We start from the raw sequence: 22,623 nt of genomic DNA on the forward strand, positions 1-22,623 counted from the left end.
CTTGGTAAGTAAAAAGAGGCTCACTAGGAAAGCCATGAAATTGACAAAAACATTAGATTGCTAAAGAAAGACAATTATTTGAGAGAGTCAGGATATCTATCTTTATAGAGGATTTATGGAATCATAAAGACACAATCACATCAGAAGAGAAGGCATGAATAGGTTCTATTTTACATAGATTGAGGAAGTATACACATGGACCATATGAGAGATTGATCAAAGTGTCAAGTAAGTATGGATACATGTGGGACATCTTACAATCCTTCTTGTGAAGAGTCCTTTTAACCTTTAAATAATGCTAATGAACTCTATACACGATTTCTTTTTACCTTTTCAACTACAATTCCAAATTAAATATGCTTCCCTGCACAGTAGGTTGTATACTTCCAAAACTGAGATATTTTAAAAAGTTGATAAAATGCTGAATGGCCATTGAGCTTTTTCCATATCCAGATATACCCTTCAAATGAATATACAAACAAAAAAAATCAGGTTAGGAAAAACCCTTAGGAAACCTAATATCTGATGAAAATTGCTATAAATTTCTATAGTGATTGAAGATCTATCGTAACATTAATTTTCTATAGGTACCACCATACCCACAAGGGTAACATTCCCATACAAAATACTATAAAGGGGGAAAAATAAAACTGTAACAATTAGAGATTTAATGCAAAAAAAAAATCCCTTAAGTTTTAGAAATATCCATGCCATCTGGTTTAAACCAGTAGGGATCATATTGTAGTATGACAACAAGTAGATTCTCCTGAGAAATCTTTTACAAACCACATTTTTTCAGAGGGTCTCACATACTTAGAGGGTCAAGTTTCACTTTCACATATTGACTAATTAATTTAAAATATTAACTATAAGTATATAATCAGCTGTCTCCATCAAGCTGAAAGCCTTCTTGCTAGTTGAACTGGGAATATAGTATTGTTTCTAGAGTGGCCAGTTTTTTAAACCACTGATCCTACAATCTAACCATCTAAAGAAAACAAGATGACTTCTAAAATTATTCATCTAAATCTTTAGCCATTATTTCTCTTACCTTAAGAAAGTTTAAAAAACACACACACAACTTAAGGAAAGGAGTTATATGGCCTGAAATACAACAAAAGAGATTCGGTGATAATCTACATATCTAAGTAAAAATACCCATGAGGAGATGGGTGTGTTCTATTAGAGCAGATGCCACTAAAATAATTACAGAATGGTGTTTAGAAACTACAGGTTCATTCTGGATGACAATTTGGAACTATGCCCAAAGGGCTTTAAAAGACTGTCTGCCTTTTTTTTTTTTTTAAACCCTTAACTTCTGTGTATTGGCTCATAGGTGGAAGAGTGGTAAGGGTGGGCAATGGGGGTCAAGTGACTTGCCCAGGGTCACACAGCTGGGAAGTGGCTGAGGCCGGGTTTGAACCTAAGACCTCCTGTCTCTAGGCCTGACTCTCACTCCACTGAGCTACCCAGCTGCCCCTGTCTGCCTTTTAATCCAGTCATAACACTGCTGGGTTTATACCACAAAGAGATCATAAGGAAAAAGACTTGTACAAAATATTTATAGCCGCACTCTTTGTGGTGGCAAAAAATTGGAAAATGAGAGAATACCCTTCGATTGGGGAATGGGTGAACAAATTGTGGTATCTGTTGGTGATGGAAAACTATTGTGCTGAAAGGAATAATGAACTGGAGGAATTTCATGTGAACTGGAACAACCTCCAGGAATTGATGCAGAGTGAAAGGAGCAGATCCAGGAGAATGTTTTACCCAGAGACTGATACGCTGCGGCACAATTGAATGTACACAAATTTACTAGCAGCAATGCAATGATCCAGGACAATCCTAAGGGACTTATGAGAAAGAACGCTATTCACATCCAGAGAAAGAACTGTGGGAGCAGAAACACAGAAGAAAAACAACTGCTTGATCACATAGTTCAATGGGGAAATGATTGGGGATGTAGACTCTAAGTCAGGGGTCAGCAACATATGGCTCTCGAGCCATATCTGGCTCTTTTGACTGCTAGTCAATATTAAAACAGAAAATTAGTTTCATATATACATACTACTGAAGAATGAGTTCAAATAATTTTTTGTTAAGTGTCCTAAAATATCTATAGAAGCACTTTTCTGGGCAGTCAAGGACTAGAAACAAAGTAGAGACCCACTGACTGAGAAATGACTAAATAAAGTTTGGTACATGAATGTAATGGAGTATTGCTGTGCTATAGAAATGAAGAACACAATGAACAAGGGAAAAGTATGCAAAAATTTAAGTGAACTAATACAAAGTAAAGCAAGCAGAACCAGAAAAATAATATTGATGTCTATGGAAAGAACATAGGGAGGTGAGGAAAGGAAGCTGAATGACACAAAATTATATGGACTGAAGTTTGAAAGAGCTATCAAATGACAGGTACTCCCACTCCTAGCAGAGATAGAGAACATTGCAGATAATGTCAGATTTTACTCCTGACTATCTCTACACCATGCCATCATCTCTAATTTCTCTTCCTCTGAACCTCAGAGCCATGGAATCACCCTGGGCTCTGATAAGCCACCTTTTGCTATATCTTGCCAGGATCTAATGTTCCACCATATTTTCAGGACATCTTCATTATATACCATTCTTGTGCACACATAACTTGCCCCTTTTAGTATTATTGCCCCTCATTAGAATATAAGCACTTTGGGGGCAATGATTATATTGTTTGCATTTATATCCCCAGTTCCTACTATTAATGACTGGCATATAAGCATCTATTTATCTAACATATTAGTTTTGTTGAAAAATTTTTTTACTATTTTATTCTTTGTTATAAGGGATGTTATAAGGGTAAGAGGCAGTGCTTTGGGAAGTGTGGGTGAAATAAAATATATTGATTGTATATATATATATATATATATATATATATATATTAGCAACAACAGAAAAATTTGTTTTTTGTTATACTTTGGTGGGTCTGTGATCTAATCAATTACACTACTCCTTTTAGCACAGGTATAGACAATCAGACTTGTCATCAGAAGGTCCAAGGAAGAGACAGAGAGAAAGAGGGAAAGGGAAAGGGAGAGATAGAGAAACTATTTAAACAGATCACCATCCTTTTAAGTTAGCATCGAACTAGGTAGTTTTGTGGAAACAAGTATATAAAACTAAAACCTTCTGTCCTAATGATATCTCACTTATAGCTCATATTCAATTTAAGTATTCTTTGTGATTTTACTGTATATCTTAGTAGACTGACCTTGTTATATTTCTGTTCTAAACCTTTTTCCAAGGTTACACTTTATTAATGACAGAGCCATGATGAAAACCTAGATCACTTAATTCATACTTTTTTTATGTGGAAATTTATCAGCTAACAGTATGAAATGCACAAGACTAGAATGAAGCAAATATGACAATTTTTCATCATAAACAAAATTAGAAAAGATGCTTAGTTGAAGAATGAGTATAAGTGTTATTTAAGAAATCAGTTATATATTTGCAAAAAGGGTGATTAATTAAAATGCACGGGGGCAGCTGGGTAGCTTAGTGGATTGAGAGCCAGGCCTAGAGCTGGGAGATCCTGCGTTCAAATCTGGCCTCAGACACTTCCCAGCTATGTGACCCTGAGCAAGTCACTTGACCCCCATTGCCTAGCCCTTACCACTCCAAGACAGAAGGTAAGGTTTAAAAAAAAAATGTTTTTTTAATGCACAAAGAATCAAATTTATATCTTGATAGTCATTTACATTTCTATTTTGGATCAATGTAGAACAGGAATGAGGAGCATTGAATGTAAAGTGAAGTAAAGGATATTGGCAAAGAATGCGGATTTTTAGAAATATTGTAATCAACTTAAGTCAAAGAAAAACTATAAAAGACACATAATGGACAAATAGTCTAACTTTAATTACTTCTAGCATTACTCTCTCAGATCTATATTATTTCTGTAAGGTGATTTCTTGAGGAATTCAATGATTATACACTTTTGCCAAGTATCTATCAGCACTTAATGAATTCTTTTAATATTCAAAAGACTTCAAACTCAATATTCACAACACTCTTAACATTATTTTATCCTATCTTATCTGTTAAAACCAAATGAAATACTTTTAGACATAAGAAGTGGAAGCAGATGAAGTTAAATTATTTTACTACAAGAATAATTGTATCCCCATTCCTCAAGAGTCCCCTCTTTCTTTTGCAACTTGTATGTCACATGCATCTTTCATCATAGTCTCTTTTACCCTGGACTCTATAAAAAAGGCCCCTTTCCTTGCCAAAACCACCCTCTCCCTCTTTGTCTCTTTGTGCTCCCTTGATTCCATCTCTCCCAAATTTTCTAACTGACAGTTCCCCGGATTGTGATCATGCTTTTTCTTTTCTTCAGGCCCTCCCTTAACTATAGGCTCCTTCCCAGAAGCCTACAAACAAACCTATAGCTTCTGGTCCCATATTTTTACTTTTCTCCACTTAAAAACTTGAGAAGGCCATCTACACAAGCTGCTTCAAATCCCTCTCTTTTCACTTTTTCCTAAACCTTTAACTCAACTCAAATTGCTCTCTAAAGTTATCAATATTCTTTGATTTTTTTTTTTAAATTTTAAACCTTTAACTTCTGTGTATTGACTTATAGGTGGAAGAGTGGTAAGGGTAGGCAATGGGGGTCAAGTGACTTGCCCAGGGTCACACAGCTGGGAAGTGTCTGAGGCTGGATTTGAACCTAGGACTTCTCGTCTCTAGGCCTGGCTCTCAATCCACTGAGCTACCCAGCTGCCCCTATTCTTTGATTTTTTAAAGTAAATTATTTTAGTTTTAAAGTTAAACACTAAAGAAAATAGTTGTTTCCATGTACAAAGTTCCCTAGCTGTATATTCTTAGGCAAATCACTTAAGTTCAGTTTCCCTCAGTTTCCTCATCTGTAAAATGGGGATAAAAATTGCACTGATTCCCCCAGGGTTGTCTTAAGGATCAAATGAAATAATATTTGTAAAGCTTTTAGTGTAGTGCCAGGCACATTGTAAACTCTATATAAATGTTAACCAGGACTAGTCAGGAAAGCCTGAGAGCAAATTCAGCCTCAAACACTTGTTAGCTATGTGATCCTGCTAGGTTACTTAGCCTTTGTTTTCCTCAGTTTTCTCTTCTATAAAATGGGGATAATAATAGCCTCTCTGCCAGAGCTGTTGTGAAGCTCAGATGAGATCATCATTGTAAGGCAGCATGAAAGAAGCCATCCGGGAATGCCAGCTGTCACAAATGCTGTTGTTCATTTTCCTCATACACGCCTCACAGTATCGCTCCCAAACCCTCCATTGCAAGGAAGGGCCAGCCCTGCTTCTCGCCCTTAGCAAGTGAGATGCCATGTGGTCTTCCTGCCTGCAGGACTCGCACTCTATCTACCCGCTGCACCCCAGATGTCTAAAAGTAGATACTGTGACGTAATTTCATTCCGTCTGGGTTATTATAGCATCACGGTTACATTCCTGTTGCTATTTGTGACTATCATGACCAATGTGGCACTGTTTTGTGAGGCTGGACCCAGGATTTAAGTTAACTTTCTGTCGCCGGCTCCATTGACTAAACCAGAAAATATTGTAGAAATATTCAAATATAAATTGTTATACTGACAAAGAAAATGAATTAAATAACAATAGACATTCAATCCTGGAAAACAAAATTAATAATGTATTTTTTTAACCTTCTACCAAGATGGGAGGCAGCTTCCCCCACCTACCCCAACAATAAAACCCCAAGCTTGTACCTTTGACCTGCGTTAACATTCAGCCAGGAAAGGGGGCACCTCAAGCAAAATGAATTTGGCCCATCCAAAGCAATGAGAGCAGAGAACTCCACAGAAGAACTCGTCAGGAGAGAACCCTGGAAAGCCCCAAAGAGCAGCTCCCTGCAACCAGCCAAGCAGCAGGCTGCTGCCGAGCCCAGAACAGGTCAGGTGGGTCCAGAAGTCCCCAGCAATCTCCCCCAAGAAGTGAGGATAGGCTCTGGAGAAAGAGTGCTCTGAATCGCCAAGATCTGAGACAGTTTCTAACAAGAAGGTGGAAGTTGGCAGAAGGTAAGATATAAACTCCCTATCTTCTATCTTAGAATTGATACTAAGTATTGGTTCCAAGGCAGAAGAGAGGTAAGGGCTAGGCAATGGGGTTAAGTGACTTGCCCAGGGTCACACAGCTGGGAAGTGTCTGAGGCCAGATTTGAATGAAGGTCCTGATGACTCCAAGCCTGGTGCTCTATCCAATGATCCACCCAGATGCATCTGAGATGTGCATCTTTGACCAAGGCCAATACATGAATTTGTTTTGCTTGGTTATACAGTTTTGTAACAAGTGCTTTTTTTGTCTTTTTTTTTTTTTACAAATGAAATGAGAGAGATAAGAGTTAGTAAAACTAGGTTTTTTTGGTTCTAACAAAAGCTTAGAGCTACTATTAGTTTTAATTCCATTGAGAAATTTAATATTATATAATTCTGAATGTTAGTAGCTATTAAGAAGGTAGCATATTGATAAAAAGGCTGACATCAGTCTAATTAAGACATGGAGAAATATTTTGCATATGATTATGAAAAATATTTTAAGTTTAGCTGTTTCTGAACCAATGAAGAGTTAAGGATTATTATTAAACCTCATACTTTGAAAAGAAAACTTAGAATTGTAAACAATTTAAAAGTTAATTATCATATTAAATCAGTTGTTTTCCCAAACTTGATTGTATTGTTCTTGTAATTTTTGAGAATATTATCCCAGCACATTATAGAGGTCTAAACATCAAGCAAACAAAATATTCTTCATTGATTCTAGAATAACTTTTCTGCAAGGATCTTTGGAGTCAACTTGCCTGGTGGGCTGTAGAATTATTTTATTTTAGTATTTGTATTTTATCAAATACTTGGAGGTATTAAAAATATCTTCTCTCAGGTCCCTCAAAATCTCTGTTTCAGACCTGGCAAGAGGATTGACCATCTGCAAGGACTGGCAGCTGAAGAAGTGTAGAAAACTTCCTAAGTCACATATAATCCTTCCACATCTAATTCCTGCTGGTAGCAGTGGGAAAAGAGAACCTCAAGAGCCTCCTGTGGAATCTTCATTATAGAATTCTTTTTCCTTTTGAATATCCACTTGCTCTCTTTGGGCAAGTTAGATAAAACTTGTTATAACTTAAGTTAGAACTTTATACCAATATGAACGAGTATCTCAGAGAGCACACTTCCAAAAATATAGCTAAATGCTTTATAAATATGTGCTATTGTTCACAACAGTGAGAAGGCAAGAAAGTAACTACAGTTTTTTTATACCATTACTACTACTGGTAAAATATTTCAAAGCACATTCTCTTCTAATGGATCAACAAACATCACCTCTGCACAAAGAGAGTATTATAACCCACACATTCTTAATCTCTCAACAATTCTTGATTTTTAATGCACAATTCCTTTTGACTCATTAATTCTTATTTAAAAAAATTTTTTTTCAATTCATGGACATCATATTTTATTATTATTATTATTATTTTTTTTAATACCCTTACCTTCTGTCTTAGAGTCAATACTGTGTATTGGCTCCAAGGCAGAAGTGTGGTAAGGGTAGGCAATGGGGGTCAAGTGACTTGCCCAGGGTCACACAGCTGAGAAGTGGTTGAGGCCAGATTTGAACCTAGGACCTCCCGTCTCTAGGCCTGGCTCTCATTCCACTGAGCTACCCAGCTGCCCCCTTAGACATCATGTTTTAAGAACTCTTGCATTAAAGGTCCATATTTCCCCTTGTAGTTGGGTATATTTGGTTTTGCAGGGCAAATTATTCTCAGTTGTAAGCCTCTATGTTTGTATTTTGACATACTATATTCCAAGATCTCCTCTCATTTTAAGTAGAAGCTGCCAGGTCTTAAGTAACTTAATGTTACTTATGTGGCCTGACACTACATTCCCTGGAACTTGAAATGCTATTTCTAGCTATTTATAAGCTATTTTCTTTAATGTGGAAACTCTGGATTATGGCTTTAACATTCCTGGAAATTTTCCTTTTGGGGTGCATTTCATAAGGATAGGTGGATTCTATTTTATATTATCCAATAGTTGTAATAAGACTTCAGAGAATAAAGTAAGGTCAGAGTAGGGGTAATAAACCAGAAAAGCAAGGAGGGATGAAGTGACTAGAGGTCATAATGAAGATAGAGAATAGACTTAGAAGAAGTGAGACAGAAAGAGATAGATATTAAGAAACACAAGAAAGGAATTTCAGCTTTTTGGATGATAGGTACAGTTAAGGATAAGATCAAATGTATGACTGTAAGTTTTAAATTTGTTTCAGTATATTTGGGAAATGAGCTCCTTTTAAAAATACAAATTATCAGCATTTTCAAATTTAGAAGTGATCATTCATTCACAAAGCTACAAGAATTCTTTTTGTATTTATTGTATTCTATATTTTCTTCTATTAAAAATGTTGAATGTATTTCCTATTGAGATGTACATATGATCATTTTTAAATGGTTTCTAACTAGAAGAACAGGCTAGGTACAATGGTAGGCAAATATTTTTTTTTTGAAAGATTAAGGTCTATTTCATGTGATGGAATGGCATAGTTGTGTAGATTGATGACATGCTGATATTAATAAAAAATGACAATACTATACTGACTAGCCATTTCAATACATACCTACCATAAGGTTTTGTTTGTTTAATAACCTAATTTAAAGTGGCATATATTTAAATTTTCACTTAATTGTCTACTTTCCTAGATTTATAAGCTCCATTAGGACAAGAACAACAATGTAATTTTTGTATAGACCAAAGCACCTAGAATAGTGCTTTTTATATGTTTTGTGTAAACTTATTTATGTGAAAGTTATCTTCCTCAGCAGTCTGTAAGCTCTTCAATGACAGAAACTGTTTCACAGTACTTAGCACTATTGAGTGTCTGGCACGTGGTAGATACTTAAGAAATGCTTAGTGATTGATTGGGTAAGGTAAGAGAAAATGCAAGTCATTGAAGCTGAGGAGGCTAATGAACTGAGAGGCCTGGGTGTCAGAAGGAATCAAACCCTGAGTATCATAGCAGGGCTCATTGAGATAGAGAGGGAGATCATGAGCCAATTACTTAACTCCACTAGAAAGGAGGCAGTGTGGGGCAGTTGGATAACAATTAGGATCTGCATAAGATGATTTATCTGAATATCATGAACTGAAAAGGAGGAGAAGTTGTTAAATAACATTGGGGGGGGGGTGAAGTGGAAGAGAGTGGTCTAGAAGTTTCAATGAGGAACAAGGAGTATGCCTACTTCTCATTTTGGTACAATGAATGGGATAGATTGAGTGAAGATAATTTTAGTACTGAAAAGAAAGGCCAGGGAGGCACTGTTTTCTTGAAATAAGTCAGGTTCCTAATTGTGCAAGAAGGAGTATGTTAGAAAAGAAGATTAATAGGAAGGGAAGTTTGTTAACAATTAGAATGAAGGATGGAACAATGGAGAGGAAAAGCAAAATAGTATAGTGACTGAGGAAGGATATGGTATGATAGCAAAGCAACTTGGACAATGAATAACAAAGATTCAGAGGATGAAATAAACAGAAATTCAAGCGATATTTTAAAGGAAAAACTAATGATGACATTTAGAGATAAAAAAGACCAGAAAAACTCAAAAAATAATTGACAGTGAAATTTTCAATTTAGGTAACTAAAAGATACCACTGAGAAAAACAAAAAAAAAGTTAAAAGTGATTTAGGAGGGGCAGTTGGGTAGCTCAGTGGATTGAGAGCCAGGCCTAGAGACAGGAGGTCCTAGGTTCAAATCCGGCCTCAGACACTTCCCAGCTGTATGACCCTGGGCAAGTCACTTGACCCCCATTGCCTATCCTTACCACTCTTCCACCTATAAGTCAATACACAGAAGTTAAAGGCTTAAAAATAAACAAATAAATAAACAGATGAATTTTCCCAAAAAAGGAGAGAAATGGAACTGGGTTTTTCTAGTCATCATAGTGCCTGTCCTAAAAGAACTCAATAGTCAAATGAACCCAAAATTTCCAGGTACAAACAAGAGAACTACCAAAATGCTAAAGCATCCCTCCTATATTAAAGAAAGAGTCTCTCAAAAGTATATGGTAGTAAGAAAATTAATGATCCTGCATAAATGAAAGGACACTGTCTTTCCAAGTTCCTGTTTAGAAGTCAAAACTAGAAAGTTAAAGTACATCAAAAAAAATTTTTTTTGGTAAGGCTGAAATCACTACTAAATTATCTTGTACAATACTAAGCACACTAACTCAGTAAATGTTAAATAAATAATGATGGGTCTAAACTTGCCAACAATAAGGAAAATCCAAATATAGTGGTCTTCTTTGTTCTGAGGACAGAGAAAAAGATGAAATGGAAAATATGCATGATACAGTGGAAATAACATTGAGTTGAGAATTTGGAAACCAAAACTCAGGTTCCTACTCTGCCACTAATAGCTGAGTTACTTTCTTCACGTAGTTCCTCTGGACTTTAGTTTCCTCATCCACAAAAGAAGGAGTTGGGCTCAATTATCTTTAAAGTCTCTTTTAGGACTAACATTCTATGAAGCCAATTTTTGTTCCAATTGAGTTGTAGGGGATGGATAAAGAGATGAGTTTACCTAAAAAGGGTGGAAGCAATTTCCACCAAACAAATAACATTAAATTCTTAGGGGGGAACATATTTTACTATAACTTCCTCCACCATAAGTCCAGATCTAATGTAATAGTCAAAGAAATATAATGTCAATACATGAAAAAATCAGTGTTATATCACTAATTTATTTAAAAAAAAAAAAAGACTTACTCTTGTCTTTCATATCTGAGGGTTTCTCGGATGGACCATGCAACCTGGTATGGTGAGGCTTGCTCTGATTCCTCCAATTCTTCTCCACTATCTTCAGACCAGTCCAGCCCTGGGGCAGATGAACCAATAACATACAGACAGAAAAATATAAATTCGACTGAATATAGGAAATAAAAGTTATTCAGTATGTGTAAGTCAATAATAGCAAGTACTACTATAACATAAACTGATTCCTCCCAATATGATTGGGTTCAGTTCTAGAACATTACTAAAATAACTAATTAATATTCATTCAGCATTTAAGAAAAACAATCTTTCTTTCTGGTAACATCTTTTCTAACAAAAAAGAATGTTTTCTACTCTTTGTTGGAGATGTATGTCATCTGCAAGGGTTAAAAAAAGGTTTTATAGGAAGTATTCCAAGACATAAGAAAACTAGGTTTACAGCAAGAATATAGTTCAATGCCTCAAGCATATGTGGCTCTCTGGTATGGATACTCCTTCTACCAGTGTAGGTCACAACCCATCTATGACTTGATAATCTTCAAGAGTTGCTTAAGTTGAAATATCCATCACTACTAAAATTATTAGAACTTAGTCAGGCTGTTCTCTTTAGAGAACAAAATACATAGAGTATCAGCATATAGTAAGAAAATATCATTAAATTATAACTAAAGTAACATAAATGGGCCACAAAAAAAGAAATATAAATATGGGAGTCTTGGGGAAGTAAGTGGAAGTAGACTGGACTGTGCTCAGAAAAAATCAAAGAAGAGAGAGTGTGTGCTGGGCTCCAAGTGTGCAAAGAAACTAGTAATGAATAAATACACACTTCTCTTCTCTCAGCAGTCAGAAAAAGGGATGAGAGGACGAGAGTAACCGAAGTGCCTGACATGAAGGCAGGAGTCATCACTGATAGGAATACCAAAATGGAGATAAAAGACAAATTGTTTCCATTTCTCAATATGGTCAGAGGTAACCCAGTTTTATCTTCAACTGTTCACATACAAAGAAAAGCTATGTATTGAGTTATTTTTGTAGTGAACAACTATTTAAGAATAACCCCACCTCAACTGGTTTATGAAAGTTATATTTGTTTTTTACAGGGCCCATTTTGCTATAAAGGAGCTTTAATCCAAGAAAACTTATTAATCAAGAAATTAAGTCTTTCTTAAGTTCTGAGCCTTTTAAACCTAATGAACTTTTATGATCTAAGACCCTGATGGCAAACTTATGACACACGTAGCCATTTTCGATGACACGCGGCCACATACAGAGAAGTATGGGGCCACATGCCAAGGATGAAACATTTGCTGTAGTGTAGTGTAGACACTCTGTGCCTGAGGCCTGTAGGCCAAAACAACTATCACTAAGCAGGTAAGTTAAATAATTAGGTTTTTGGTTTATTAAATACAGTTATATATTACAATTATACATGAAGTGATACACCACTCGAGTTATACTTTTTTTTTGGTGAATTTTGACACAACAAGCTCAAAAGGTTGCCCATCACTGCTCTAAGATAAAAAGAACTACCCCATCAGTGAAAGTTAAATTATCTTTTAAAAAATTAAAAATACAACATTACCTAATCCTCTGAACAATAAGGCCTAAATTATAAAGTTGGAATAAAACTAGTTTTAAGTAGGACAACTGAAAGGTAAAAAACAGTGATGGTGTAATCTGGTTATCTATTTACCTTCTAACAAACAATTAATATAAATTTAGATGATTACTAATACCCAAATAAGTTTTTTACATTTTAAAAAATAAATAGGTTTTGCATACCATTTTTCTTTTTAAAAATCTAAATTTCTAAAATCATTTTTAGTTTTTGAGGGAAGGAAAAGAGAGGAATAAGCATTTAAATAGCTATGTGCAGGGCACTGTACTAACACTTTACAAATGTTATCTCATTATGAAAATATCTCACAACTCTCAGAGGTAGGTACTATTATCCCCATTTTACAGTTGAGGAAACTGAGGTAAACAGAAGTTAAGTGACTTGCCCAAGGTCATATAAGTAGTATCTGAAGCTGAATTTGAACTCTGGACTTCCTGATTCTAGGCCCAGCACTCTATCCAAGAATATGACCTAGATAAGGATATAAAGTCAGTTACATAGGGGCAGCTGGGTAGCTCAGTGGATTGAGAGCCAGGTCTAGAGACCGGAGGTCCTAGGTTCAAATCCGGCCTCAGACACTTCCCAGCTGTGTGACCCTGGGCAAGTCACTTGACCCCCATTGCCTACCCTTGCCAATCTTCCACCTATAAGTCAATACACAGAAGTTAAGGGTTTAAAATTTAAAAAAAATAAATAAAAAAAAATAAAGTCAGTTACAAACTTAACAACATGGAGATAACAATACTCAATCTTTCACACTAATTTTGTTAAATATATTTGTATGTTCACTTCTTGTAGACTTTAGCCAAAGGACTATCATTTAATTCAATTAGACAAGTATTTATTAAGCATCCTAGTGTCAGGCAGTGTATTAGCACTAGTGATACAAGAGCAAAACCAGCCCCTGACAACAACTGGGGGAAGATAAGGAAAGGCCTCTTTTAGGAGGAGGTCCTTACACCAAATCTTGAAGAGAGTTCAGGATTCCAGAAGATGAGGATGAGGAACATTCCAAGCAGAGAAGGCGCCCCCTTCAAAGGAAGTAGGAGACAGACACCCTATCAGACTGCCTCACTTCAGAATAACAAGGAGGCTGGTTTGGCTGAACCACAGAGTGTGGAAGAGGGCTTACGGGAGCTAAGTTAAGAAAGACAGACAATGGCCAGATCTAAAGGATCCAAAAAGGAGTTTGTATTTTATTCTAGAGGCGGTAAGGAAAAGGTCAGACAGACCTGTACTTTAAGAACATCACTCTGGCTCCCACATGCAGGGTTATGGATTCAAAAAAGAAGAGAGAATGGAGGAAGACAGGACATGATAATCTTGACAAGATGTGTCAAGAACCTGAGTGAGGGTGGTGCCAAGTAAGTGGAGAAGACAGACACCAAAAACGCCACAGAAGTATCAAACTAGTGCACTACTGATGGAGACATGATTTAGTCTAGCTATTTTGGAAAGCAACTTGGAACTATGCCTCCAAAGTTACTAAGATGCAAAGGGGATCAAAGAAAGAGGAAAAGGGCCTTTGTGTTTAAAAATATTCATACTAGCTCTTTTCACAGTAGTTAAAAATTGGAAACTAACAGGGTGTTTTGGAGAATGGGTGAGTACATGGATGTAATGTACTGTGCCATAAGCAATGATGAAATGGGCAGTTTCACAGAGAAGTGAGGAGACCCCTCTGGAATGATGCAGAAAGTAGCAAAGGTAGAAGAACAATTTATACAATGAAGACAAAGTAAAAACAACTTTGAAAGACTTTAGAACTCTGATCAATTTAAGGATTAATCATAAGTCATAAGACTAAAAAGAAACCTGCCACTCCTGCCAGAAACGATGAACTTGAAATGCAGAGATAGACATTTTCATGTAGGGCTTATGTAGGAATTTGTCTTGAAGAACTATGCATATTTGTTAGGATTAGTTTATTATAAAAGCAGCTGCCCTCAATGCCTGAATTCTCTCCCTCCTCATTTCCAGTCTTCTGGCCACTCTCCAGTGCCAGATAAAATCCCACCTTCTAAAATAAGTCTTTTCCAATCCCCCTTAAGGCTAATGACTTCTCCCGGTTGATTATTTCCCATTTATTTTGAATATGTCTCATTTGCATATGGTTATTTGTATGCTGTCCCTCCATCTTGGACTGAATTTCCTGAGAGTCCTGAATTTGAGGTCAGGAAAATCTGAGTTCAAATCCTACTTCAGACACATTGCTATGTGACCCTGGACACTTAACCACTGGCTGCCTCAGTTTCCTCATCTTTAAAATGAGGATAATAATGATAACACCTACCTCCCAAGGTTGTTGCAAGAATAGAATAAGATGATATATGTAAAACACTGGAAAAACTTAAAGCACTACATAAACATTAGTTATTCTGAGGCAGTTAGGTGGTACAGTAGATAGCCTATTAACCTAGCACTGTGATCCTGGTCAGGTCACTTAATCTCTGCCTGTCTCAGTTTCCTCCTCTTTAGAATGAAGATAATAACAGAGTACCTGTTGTTGCAAATATAAAATAATACTTGTGAAGAGCTTTTCAAACTTTAAAGTGCTTTAAAGAGTCTTTTTTATGTGGTCCTAGTACTTAGAACATAATTGGAGCTCAATAAATGCTTGCTGAACTGACTTACTTTTCATTTTTTTTTGTTATGACTGTTCAAGTTGGGGAACAATAGGAGAGATTATAAATGCATGTAAAAATAAATTCTTTTTAAAAAATTTAGCTCTCACATTATCGTTTTATAATTAATTAACATACACAATCTTCTAATGGAATAATTTGCTTTGTAAAGAAATGTAAGGCAGTTAGATGGCTCAGTGCATTGAGAGCCAGGCTGAGAGATGGGAGGTCATGGACTCAGACTTGGCCTCAAGACATTTCCTAGCTGGGTGACCCTGGGCAAGTCACTTAAGCTCAGTTGCCTAGGCCTTACTATTTCTTCTACCTTGGAACCAATACTTAGTAATGATTCTAAGACAGAAAGTAAGGGCTTAAAAAGATGTAGACACAAACATGAAATAACAACTCTAGAGCTCAAAAGCAATGATGAGAAAGCTGGAAATCTAGGTCCCTAAACCAGATCTGTCCCTGGATCAATGGGCCATGTTACTGCCCCCAACAGTGACTACAAAAGGGTTTTAAAGGGATACTTGAGATGCAGCACTCTATCAAGACATTTTGCCTCCATTCCATAAATGGAAGCAAAAGAAATCAAAGCCTCACACAACTGTACACCCTTTGCTGCTGTCACCCCCAGTGCAATGTTGTAGACTCTAGATTATCAACTTACCTAAATGGGGAAACAGATCTGTGTCCAGCTGCTGTCTTCGAGTGCACAGTTTCACCAGTCTCTGTAGCCGACTCATGCAAGCTGAGTGTGGAGAGAAGGCTGTGGCTTTCATGAGGACCCGATCAGTCCTGGGGGGGTCCACAGCAGGAGCCCTACCGGATGGCAGGAGAGGCAGAGGTCTCTTCTGGGACGCCTGCCTCGCTTGTGCTATAGTGTGTGTGGTGGGTGCCACTCCCTGCATTGGTAGGCTGGTGTTCTGAGGTGGAGGGGACTTGCAGACTAAACCCTGCGGCAGCCCTGGAGGTTTTAAAGAAGTGGATAAAGGTGGCAGATGGGAGTGCTGCTGCAGAGGCTGCTGCTGCAAAGGTGCAGGAGGGGGGCTAAAGTGCTCTTGGCGGACTTTTAAAATCTCTGTCTCTCTCTGGCGCTGCCGATTCTGGGCCAACTTACTCTGCAACTTCTTCCTCACAGTTGCCCCTTTCTTTAGGTCATCATCTTCTTCATTGAAAGCAAATGGATCTTCCAACTCTGTCTCCAGGTAGTGGAGAGGGACCCTTGCCCCTGGTGGTGACAGGGACATTCCATCAAGTCCATTGGGCATCTTCAAGGCCAATGTGGGCACCGTCAGGCTGAAGGCCATGGTATCCATTTGGTGCCTGGCCTTCACCTCCTCTATTGGATCATTCTTTTTCTTCCTCTCTTTTTTCGGTATGAAGCCAAGTACCTGCAAGTGGCTGTTGCAGTACCTTTAAAAAAATACATACACAGTAAGTTCTGGAATTCCTTTGCCTTAATGGGAAAACTGGACACTATACAGTATAATATAGCTAAATTAACCTCTCGAATTCATTTGGTTTCTTTAAAAATAGTTGTTTTTTATTAAAATCCATATCCACAAAATAATTAGGGTTCTTACACTATTAAATGGACTAAATATTAATGATTTTTGTTTTGTTCTGGTTTTGCATTAGTTTTTTGTAATTAACAATAAAAGTTCCAGGAAACTATTAAAAAATCATTTTAATGATAATTAAAAGGATTAAGTTGAAATGGTCTTCAAAAAAAAAGCAAAATAACAAAAGCAGATGTTCTTTTCATTTTATTCATTGATCTCTGGCATTTCAAAGGGATAGCTACAAATGGAGGTCTAAAAGAAAAACAGGGAAACAGTGACTTCAGTTTAGAAGTACTTCAGTTCAGTACTGCTATGAGTCCCATATGTTTTCTAGCTGTCTTCAGCTAAAAAGTCAAATGGAACATGGCTAGCTAAGCCAAGAACTAAGGGGTTCCTTCCTACTTGTTTCTTTTACCCCAAAGGGAAGATAATAGTTGGAAGAGCAAATATAAGTCTTTTATTCTACATAAATGATAGTATTTTTCAACAAAGTTTTATGAAGTTCTCTTTTAAGATAAGGATAATAGTAATACAGGTGTTCCATAAACATTTTATGGAACTTATAAAGGCCATAACTGCTGTGTATAATAGGTTTATATATAGAAACATGGAAGCAAAACAACTCATTTAGGAAAATTTCCAGTTTGGAATTCTTACATTACAGAGAAGGGTGTATATGTATATATCAGCTTTACTTACACTTATATTGTCAATTACAAATCTATTTGTTTCAATTAATGTTTCTTTAATCTGTTACTGATATTATTTCCTTTCGGTAAGATGTTTGGGCATGTGGGATTATATAAGTAAATCCCAGCTAAGATGAGTCTCTCACTTTTTGCAGAATTATAATTCCTAGCAAACAGAAAAAAAAAATAGACAAGTCTTATACTAACTAATAGTTGTCTTTCAAAGCAGAACCACAAACAAGAATCTAATATGAGTGTGCTTTAAGTTTAAGAACCACCAGCTTGCAACACATCTTTTAAGGATCATCTAAAGAAATAAGTGTAAGGGGATACCATCTAAATACACATAAAACTCTGCTTCGGTAAACTGAAAATTTTGATCTCACTAGTTTTAAAAGTGAATTTTAAACAATTTCATTGTTTTTACTTAGGCTTCAAATCAATCTTCTTTCTTCATGTGAACAGGTCTTTTTTGTCAATTTGTATATGAATTGTCTCATCTGCAATTACCCAAAGAGAATTTAAACATGAAAATGAATAAATCTGTTGTTGTTACCTATAGAATAAGCAAAGTATAGTCTTATAGACTATTATAATAGTTATAAATAGATTCAGGTATAGGTTAAGGTCTATAAATAGGTTAAAGTCTAAACTTCTTCATATCCTAATACCTATCATCCTCGGTGGCATAGTGGATAAAGCACAAGACCTAGAGTTAGAAAGATCTGAGTTTAGATCTAGCCATAGACATTTAGCCATGTAACCCTAAGCAAGTCACTTAGCCCTATCTGCCTCAGTTCCTCATCCGAAAAAATGGGGACACCCTGGAGAAAGAAATGGCAAATTAATCCAGTGGATTCGCCAAGAAAATCACATGGATAAAGTCCATGGGGTCACAAAGAGTTAAACATGACTAAACAATAAGACTTCTTCCAGTCATTTTAAAACATTAACCCTTTCTTAAATTCTGATCTCACCAATGAGAAGTAACAGACTGATTTTTTTAAAAGTTGAAAAACAGATCTAATGACAGATGAGTTAATACAGAAAAAGAAAATATAGAGAAAATCAGGTTGTGAGTCCTATTCAGTAAAGACATCTAAATAAATATTTAATCATAGCACCACCTAATAGATTTATAAGGAATTAACATTCTATTCCTAGTCTATCTTTGCCTTAAAAAAAAAAAAATCTTAATCTACTTCAGAACTGAAAAATGAGGAAAAAGAGTCTGTCTAAAATGCCTGTAAATGGTTTCAGGAAGTTCTGATTACCCTTTCATCTTAATTTGTGTCCTTAATTCTAGTAATAATACTAAGTCTTTGGCCCTTGGAAAAATATTCAAGATTGGCAAATGCTTCAATGTTGAACTAAATTTAAAGGCAAATTTTTATAGATATTAAAAAATGATACTTAAGGCAATGAATTAATTTGTGTTCATCTATCATCCTCAAATAGTGGAATGAGAAATGATAATTTTCAGGCTACTTATTAATCTATAAAATCAAACGCTGGCATGCACATTTGCTACAAAGTATGAGTCTTTTTTCATCTAAAATTAAACATTTACTTCTTCCCATACTAAAAAGCTGTCTGTAACATTTGGGTATTGTAATTTGAAGCCTAAAGTGATAAATAGTAATTCTAAGGGATTTACTCCCAAATCACTACATTATACCACACTCATTTTTGGTATGATCTCTTTTTATACAATTATTTATTTCATACATTAAGAGTGACAGGTAGGGTTATTCATCAAAACAACTTTTATACTCCATGAAACAGGTATTTTCTTAAGCACAAAGATGTGAAGTTTAAGTGTCCGTTCCCCAACCCCACAACAGAAATATAAGAAAGGTGCAAAGCTAAAACTGTGGCTTTAAGTTATCTATATTAAAAAAAAAAATGAAACACAACAGTATAACCAGTTTTTAAGGGATAGCTAGAACTGCTGGAAAAATATGAAGCATTTGTTTACTCCACTGTATAATTCTCTACATGAGCATATAAGATAATCAGTAACATCTCTTTGGAGATGAGAAGCCATAAAGTGAAAAGTAGTCTCTAAAAAGTGTATGAGACCTCTTTAAGAATATGCAAGATGCAGGGCAGCTCAGTGGCTCAGTGGATTGGCAATCAAGGCCTAGAGACAGGAGTTCCTAGGTTCAAATATGGCCTCAGACACTTCCTCACTGTGTGATCCTGGGCAAGTCACTTAACTCCCATTGCCTAGCCCATACCACTCTTCTGCCTCGGAACCAATACACAATAGTGACTCTAAGATGGAAGGTAAGGGTTTAAAAAAAAAAAAGAATATGCAAGATGTGTGACCAGCAGCTGATCCTCTCAATGCATATGTACACTTTACTTTAGAACACTTTTCCATTACAATGTTTTCTTAGAAAGAATTTGCTTGGGTACCATTTTTCAGTTTATATTGTAGATCCACCTTAGATATAAAAGTATAATCTCATGTTCTTTGAGTACACTAGATACACACTTTTTAATACCAAGCAATATAACAAAAAGGCTTAAAATTAATTTGAAAGAACATAAAACCTAGATGATATCTTTAACAGGAAATACTAAGACATAATTCAATGACATTTCTCATCTTTCCTTTTTTAAAGACATATATGCCTATACATCCTGCCATCTTTTAACAAAAACATTTCAAAATCCTTGAAAAATATTTGATTTTTATTAATAATATTTCATTGACTTAAATGTTTTCTATTATTTTCATTTAAACAACTGATAAAAAAAAAAAAAAGAAATCACAGCTTACTTCACAAGGCCTTAATAAGCCATACAAATAAGAGCATAGCAAACTTCAAGAAAAAAATGTTTAACAGTAATTCTGGATTGCCTACAAAATTAAAGTGGGGAAACAGCTGGAACATCCTTTATTCAAAAGTTCCTTTTAAAAACAATTTCCTTATCCCTGAAAAACATGACATTCACATATTTAAACATGGGTAGGTATAGTAGTATTCCCAAAATCTTATATGCAAGTTTTCTTGCATATCCCTAATCCCCAAAGGAGTAGAAATTCAACCTAAACAAAAAGTAAATAACAAAAACAAAAAACTCAAATCACAATCCACAATCACTAATGACATTTATGCTCTCATGGACTCTTACCTACGATCCTCAGATTTGGGGATGGGGTTGGTGCAGCGTTGGCTGTTATACTTGGCCACATATTCACATTGCTTGAAGGGGGCAGTCTTGTCCTCCAGAACGTGTCTAATACAGAAAGCGTAGCCGTTGAGCCTCCGCTGCTTACACAGTTTGGGGCTATATGAGCACAAGGGCTTATTGTCAACCTCAGAGAAGTGTATGTGTTTCCCTTCATACATCACGTGACTCTATTCCTTGTGAACATCAGCTAAAAGATAGTCACAAAAAGAATCAATAAATAATAAAATTGTGTCCAAATGTATAATGTTTGAATTTTACATTTCATTGAAAGTCATACCTGATTTTAAATCTTCTGTACCATATCAATGTTAAGAAAGAGCCCCAAGGACACCACTATCCTGGAATGCTGCAGAATCAAGTTGAAGCAGATTGTCTATGAAAATATCAAAGGTCCTAGTTAACACCTTGAAACAAACAGAACTATATCACTTAATTAAAAAAGGTGATTTCTTAAAATCTTAGCCAAGAACTTTATTCCCACTAAGAAACCAAAAGGCATATTACAAAACTTAGAAATTATCACAAGTCAATTAATTTAGTCATTTGAATTCTAGGTAAACCTTACAAATACCTGAAAGCAGAAAAACTTTTCCAAAAATGAAGGATATTATCACTAGTTACCAGTGTCATATCTTGTACAGTATTCAGACCCTCAACTCCCTTTATAATGCAAAAGGAATGTTAGAAATAATCAGAGGGGGCAGCTGGGTGGCTCAGTGGATTGAGAGCCAAGCCTAGAAACCAAAAAGAAATCAATCAATGAGTCTGTGAGAATAGAAAAAATATTAGGACAAAATTCAAAGATTGAAATAAATAGGATAAAACAAACTAACTGATATCAAAAACAATTGGCTTGGGGGTAGCTGGGTGGCTCAGTGGATTGAGAGCCAGACCTAGAGATGGGAGGTCCTAGGTTCAAATCTGGCCTTAGACACTTCCTAGCTGTGTGACCCTGGGCAAGATACTTAATCCTCATTGCCTAGCCCTAAGCACTCTTCTGCCTTGGAACCAATATATAGTATTGATTCTAAGATGGAAGGTAAGGGAATGAGGGAGGGAAGGAGGGAAGAAAGAAAGAAGACAGGGAGGAAGGATGAAATCATCAAAAATTCATTGTTGGGTCATTTTGTAAAACTGATGGCAGGTTGGCTAACCTATTAAAAAAAACTTCTATGGAATGTTCAAATAGCTAATTCATTATAATATTAAAATATAATGCTTAATGATTTACAAAGCACTTTCTTCACAATAATCCTGTGAGGCAGGCAGGTAAAATGATGCTCTATACCAGTGATGGGCAAACTTTTCATTTTCATTCATTCGTTTGTTTGTTTGTTTGTTTGTTTTTAGGGCCTTGCCTTCCATCTTGGAGTCAATACTGTGTATTGGCTCCAAGGCAGAAGAGTGGTAAGGATAGGCAATGGGGATCAAGTGACTTGCCCAGGGTCACACAGCTGGGAAGTGTCTGAGGCCAGATTTGAATGGGCAAACTTTTTAAAGAGGGGGGCCAAAGGAAAGGAAATGCTCATCTATCAATCTGTTTCTAAGGCAACTCTTTCAAAGTTTCATTGTATTGTATCCTACTCATTGTATTCATCAGATTAGGAATAATGTCTCACTGGATAGAACATTTCAGGGGCCCATATCTGGCCCTCAGGAGGTAGTCTGCCCATCACTGTCCTATACACATTATCTCATTTGCTCCTTACAGCAGCAGCTAAAGGCAGACAATTACATATTACTATTCCAATTCTGCATGTGGGAAAAACTAAGGTACAAAGTAAGTGCTCAAAGTCACACCTCTGTTACTGGTAGGATCAGGGTATTTATCTCCAAATAAACCAAGATGTCTCTCCATATCAAAAGCTCCTTTCTTCACTAGAGATCACATCTTTCTTAGCTAATTTTGTGTTTATTTTGTATTCCCATTGAGACTATAAACTCCCAGAGAACAAAACCCAAGCTCCTACTCTTCAGGTAACACCATATTATTTAACACAGTGGACCCTTTATAAATGTTACTATACTAATAATAGTGATGTGTAAGTACTTATTAACTTTTTCCTCCCTTCTTTTCTATAAAAATTTCAAATCACCACATCTACATATACC

General features: G+C 36.1%; 1 protein-coding gene across 2 annotated transcripts in view; it reads right to left on the minus strand.

The window, feature by feature from the left end:
* INO80D (INO80 complex subunit D) overlaps positions 1 to 22,623 on the minus strand; it is a 66,561-nt gene that overhangs the window by 27,484 nt on the left and 16,454 nt on the right. For both annotated transcript variants that reach the window (XM_044670680.1, XM_044670678.1), the window contains 4 exons: positions 20,789 to 20,884; positions 20,452 to 20,698; positions 15,724 to 16,469; positions 10,806 to 10,914 (listed from right to left, as the gene is read on the minus strand). In XM_044670680.1, coding sequence (XP_044526615.1) covers positions 10,806 to 10,914; positions 15,724 to 16,469; positions 20,452 to 20,669 — 1,073 coding nt within the window. In that variant the 5' untranslated portion in view covers positions 20,670 to 20,698; positions 20,789 to 20,884. The remainder of the gene's footprint in view (positions 1 to 10,805; positions 10,915 to 15,723; positions 16,470 to 20,451; positions 20,699 to 20,788; positions 20,885 to 22,623) is intronic.

The sequence above is a fragment of the Gracilinanus agilis genome, chromosome 3, assembly GCF_016433145.1.
Source record: "Gracilinanus agilis isolate LMUSP501 chromosome 3, AgileGrace, whole genome shotgun sequence".
NCBI classification, from domain to species: Eukaryota; Metazoa; Chordata; class Mammalia; order Didelphimorphia; family Didelphidae; genus Gracilinanus; species Gracilinanus agilis.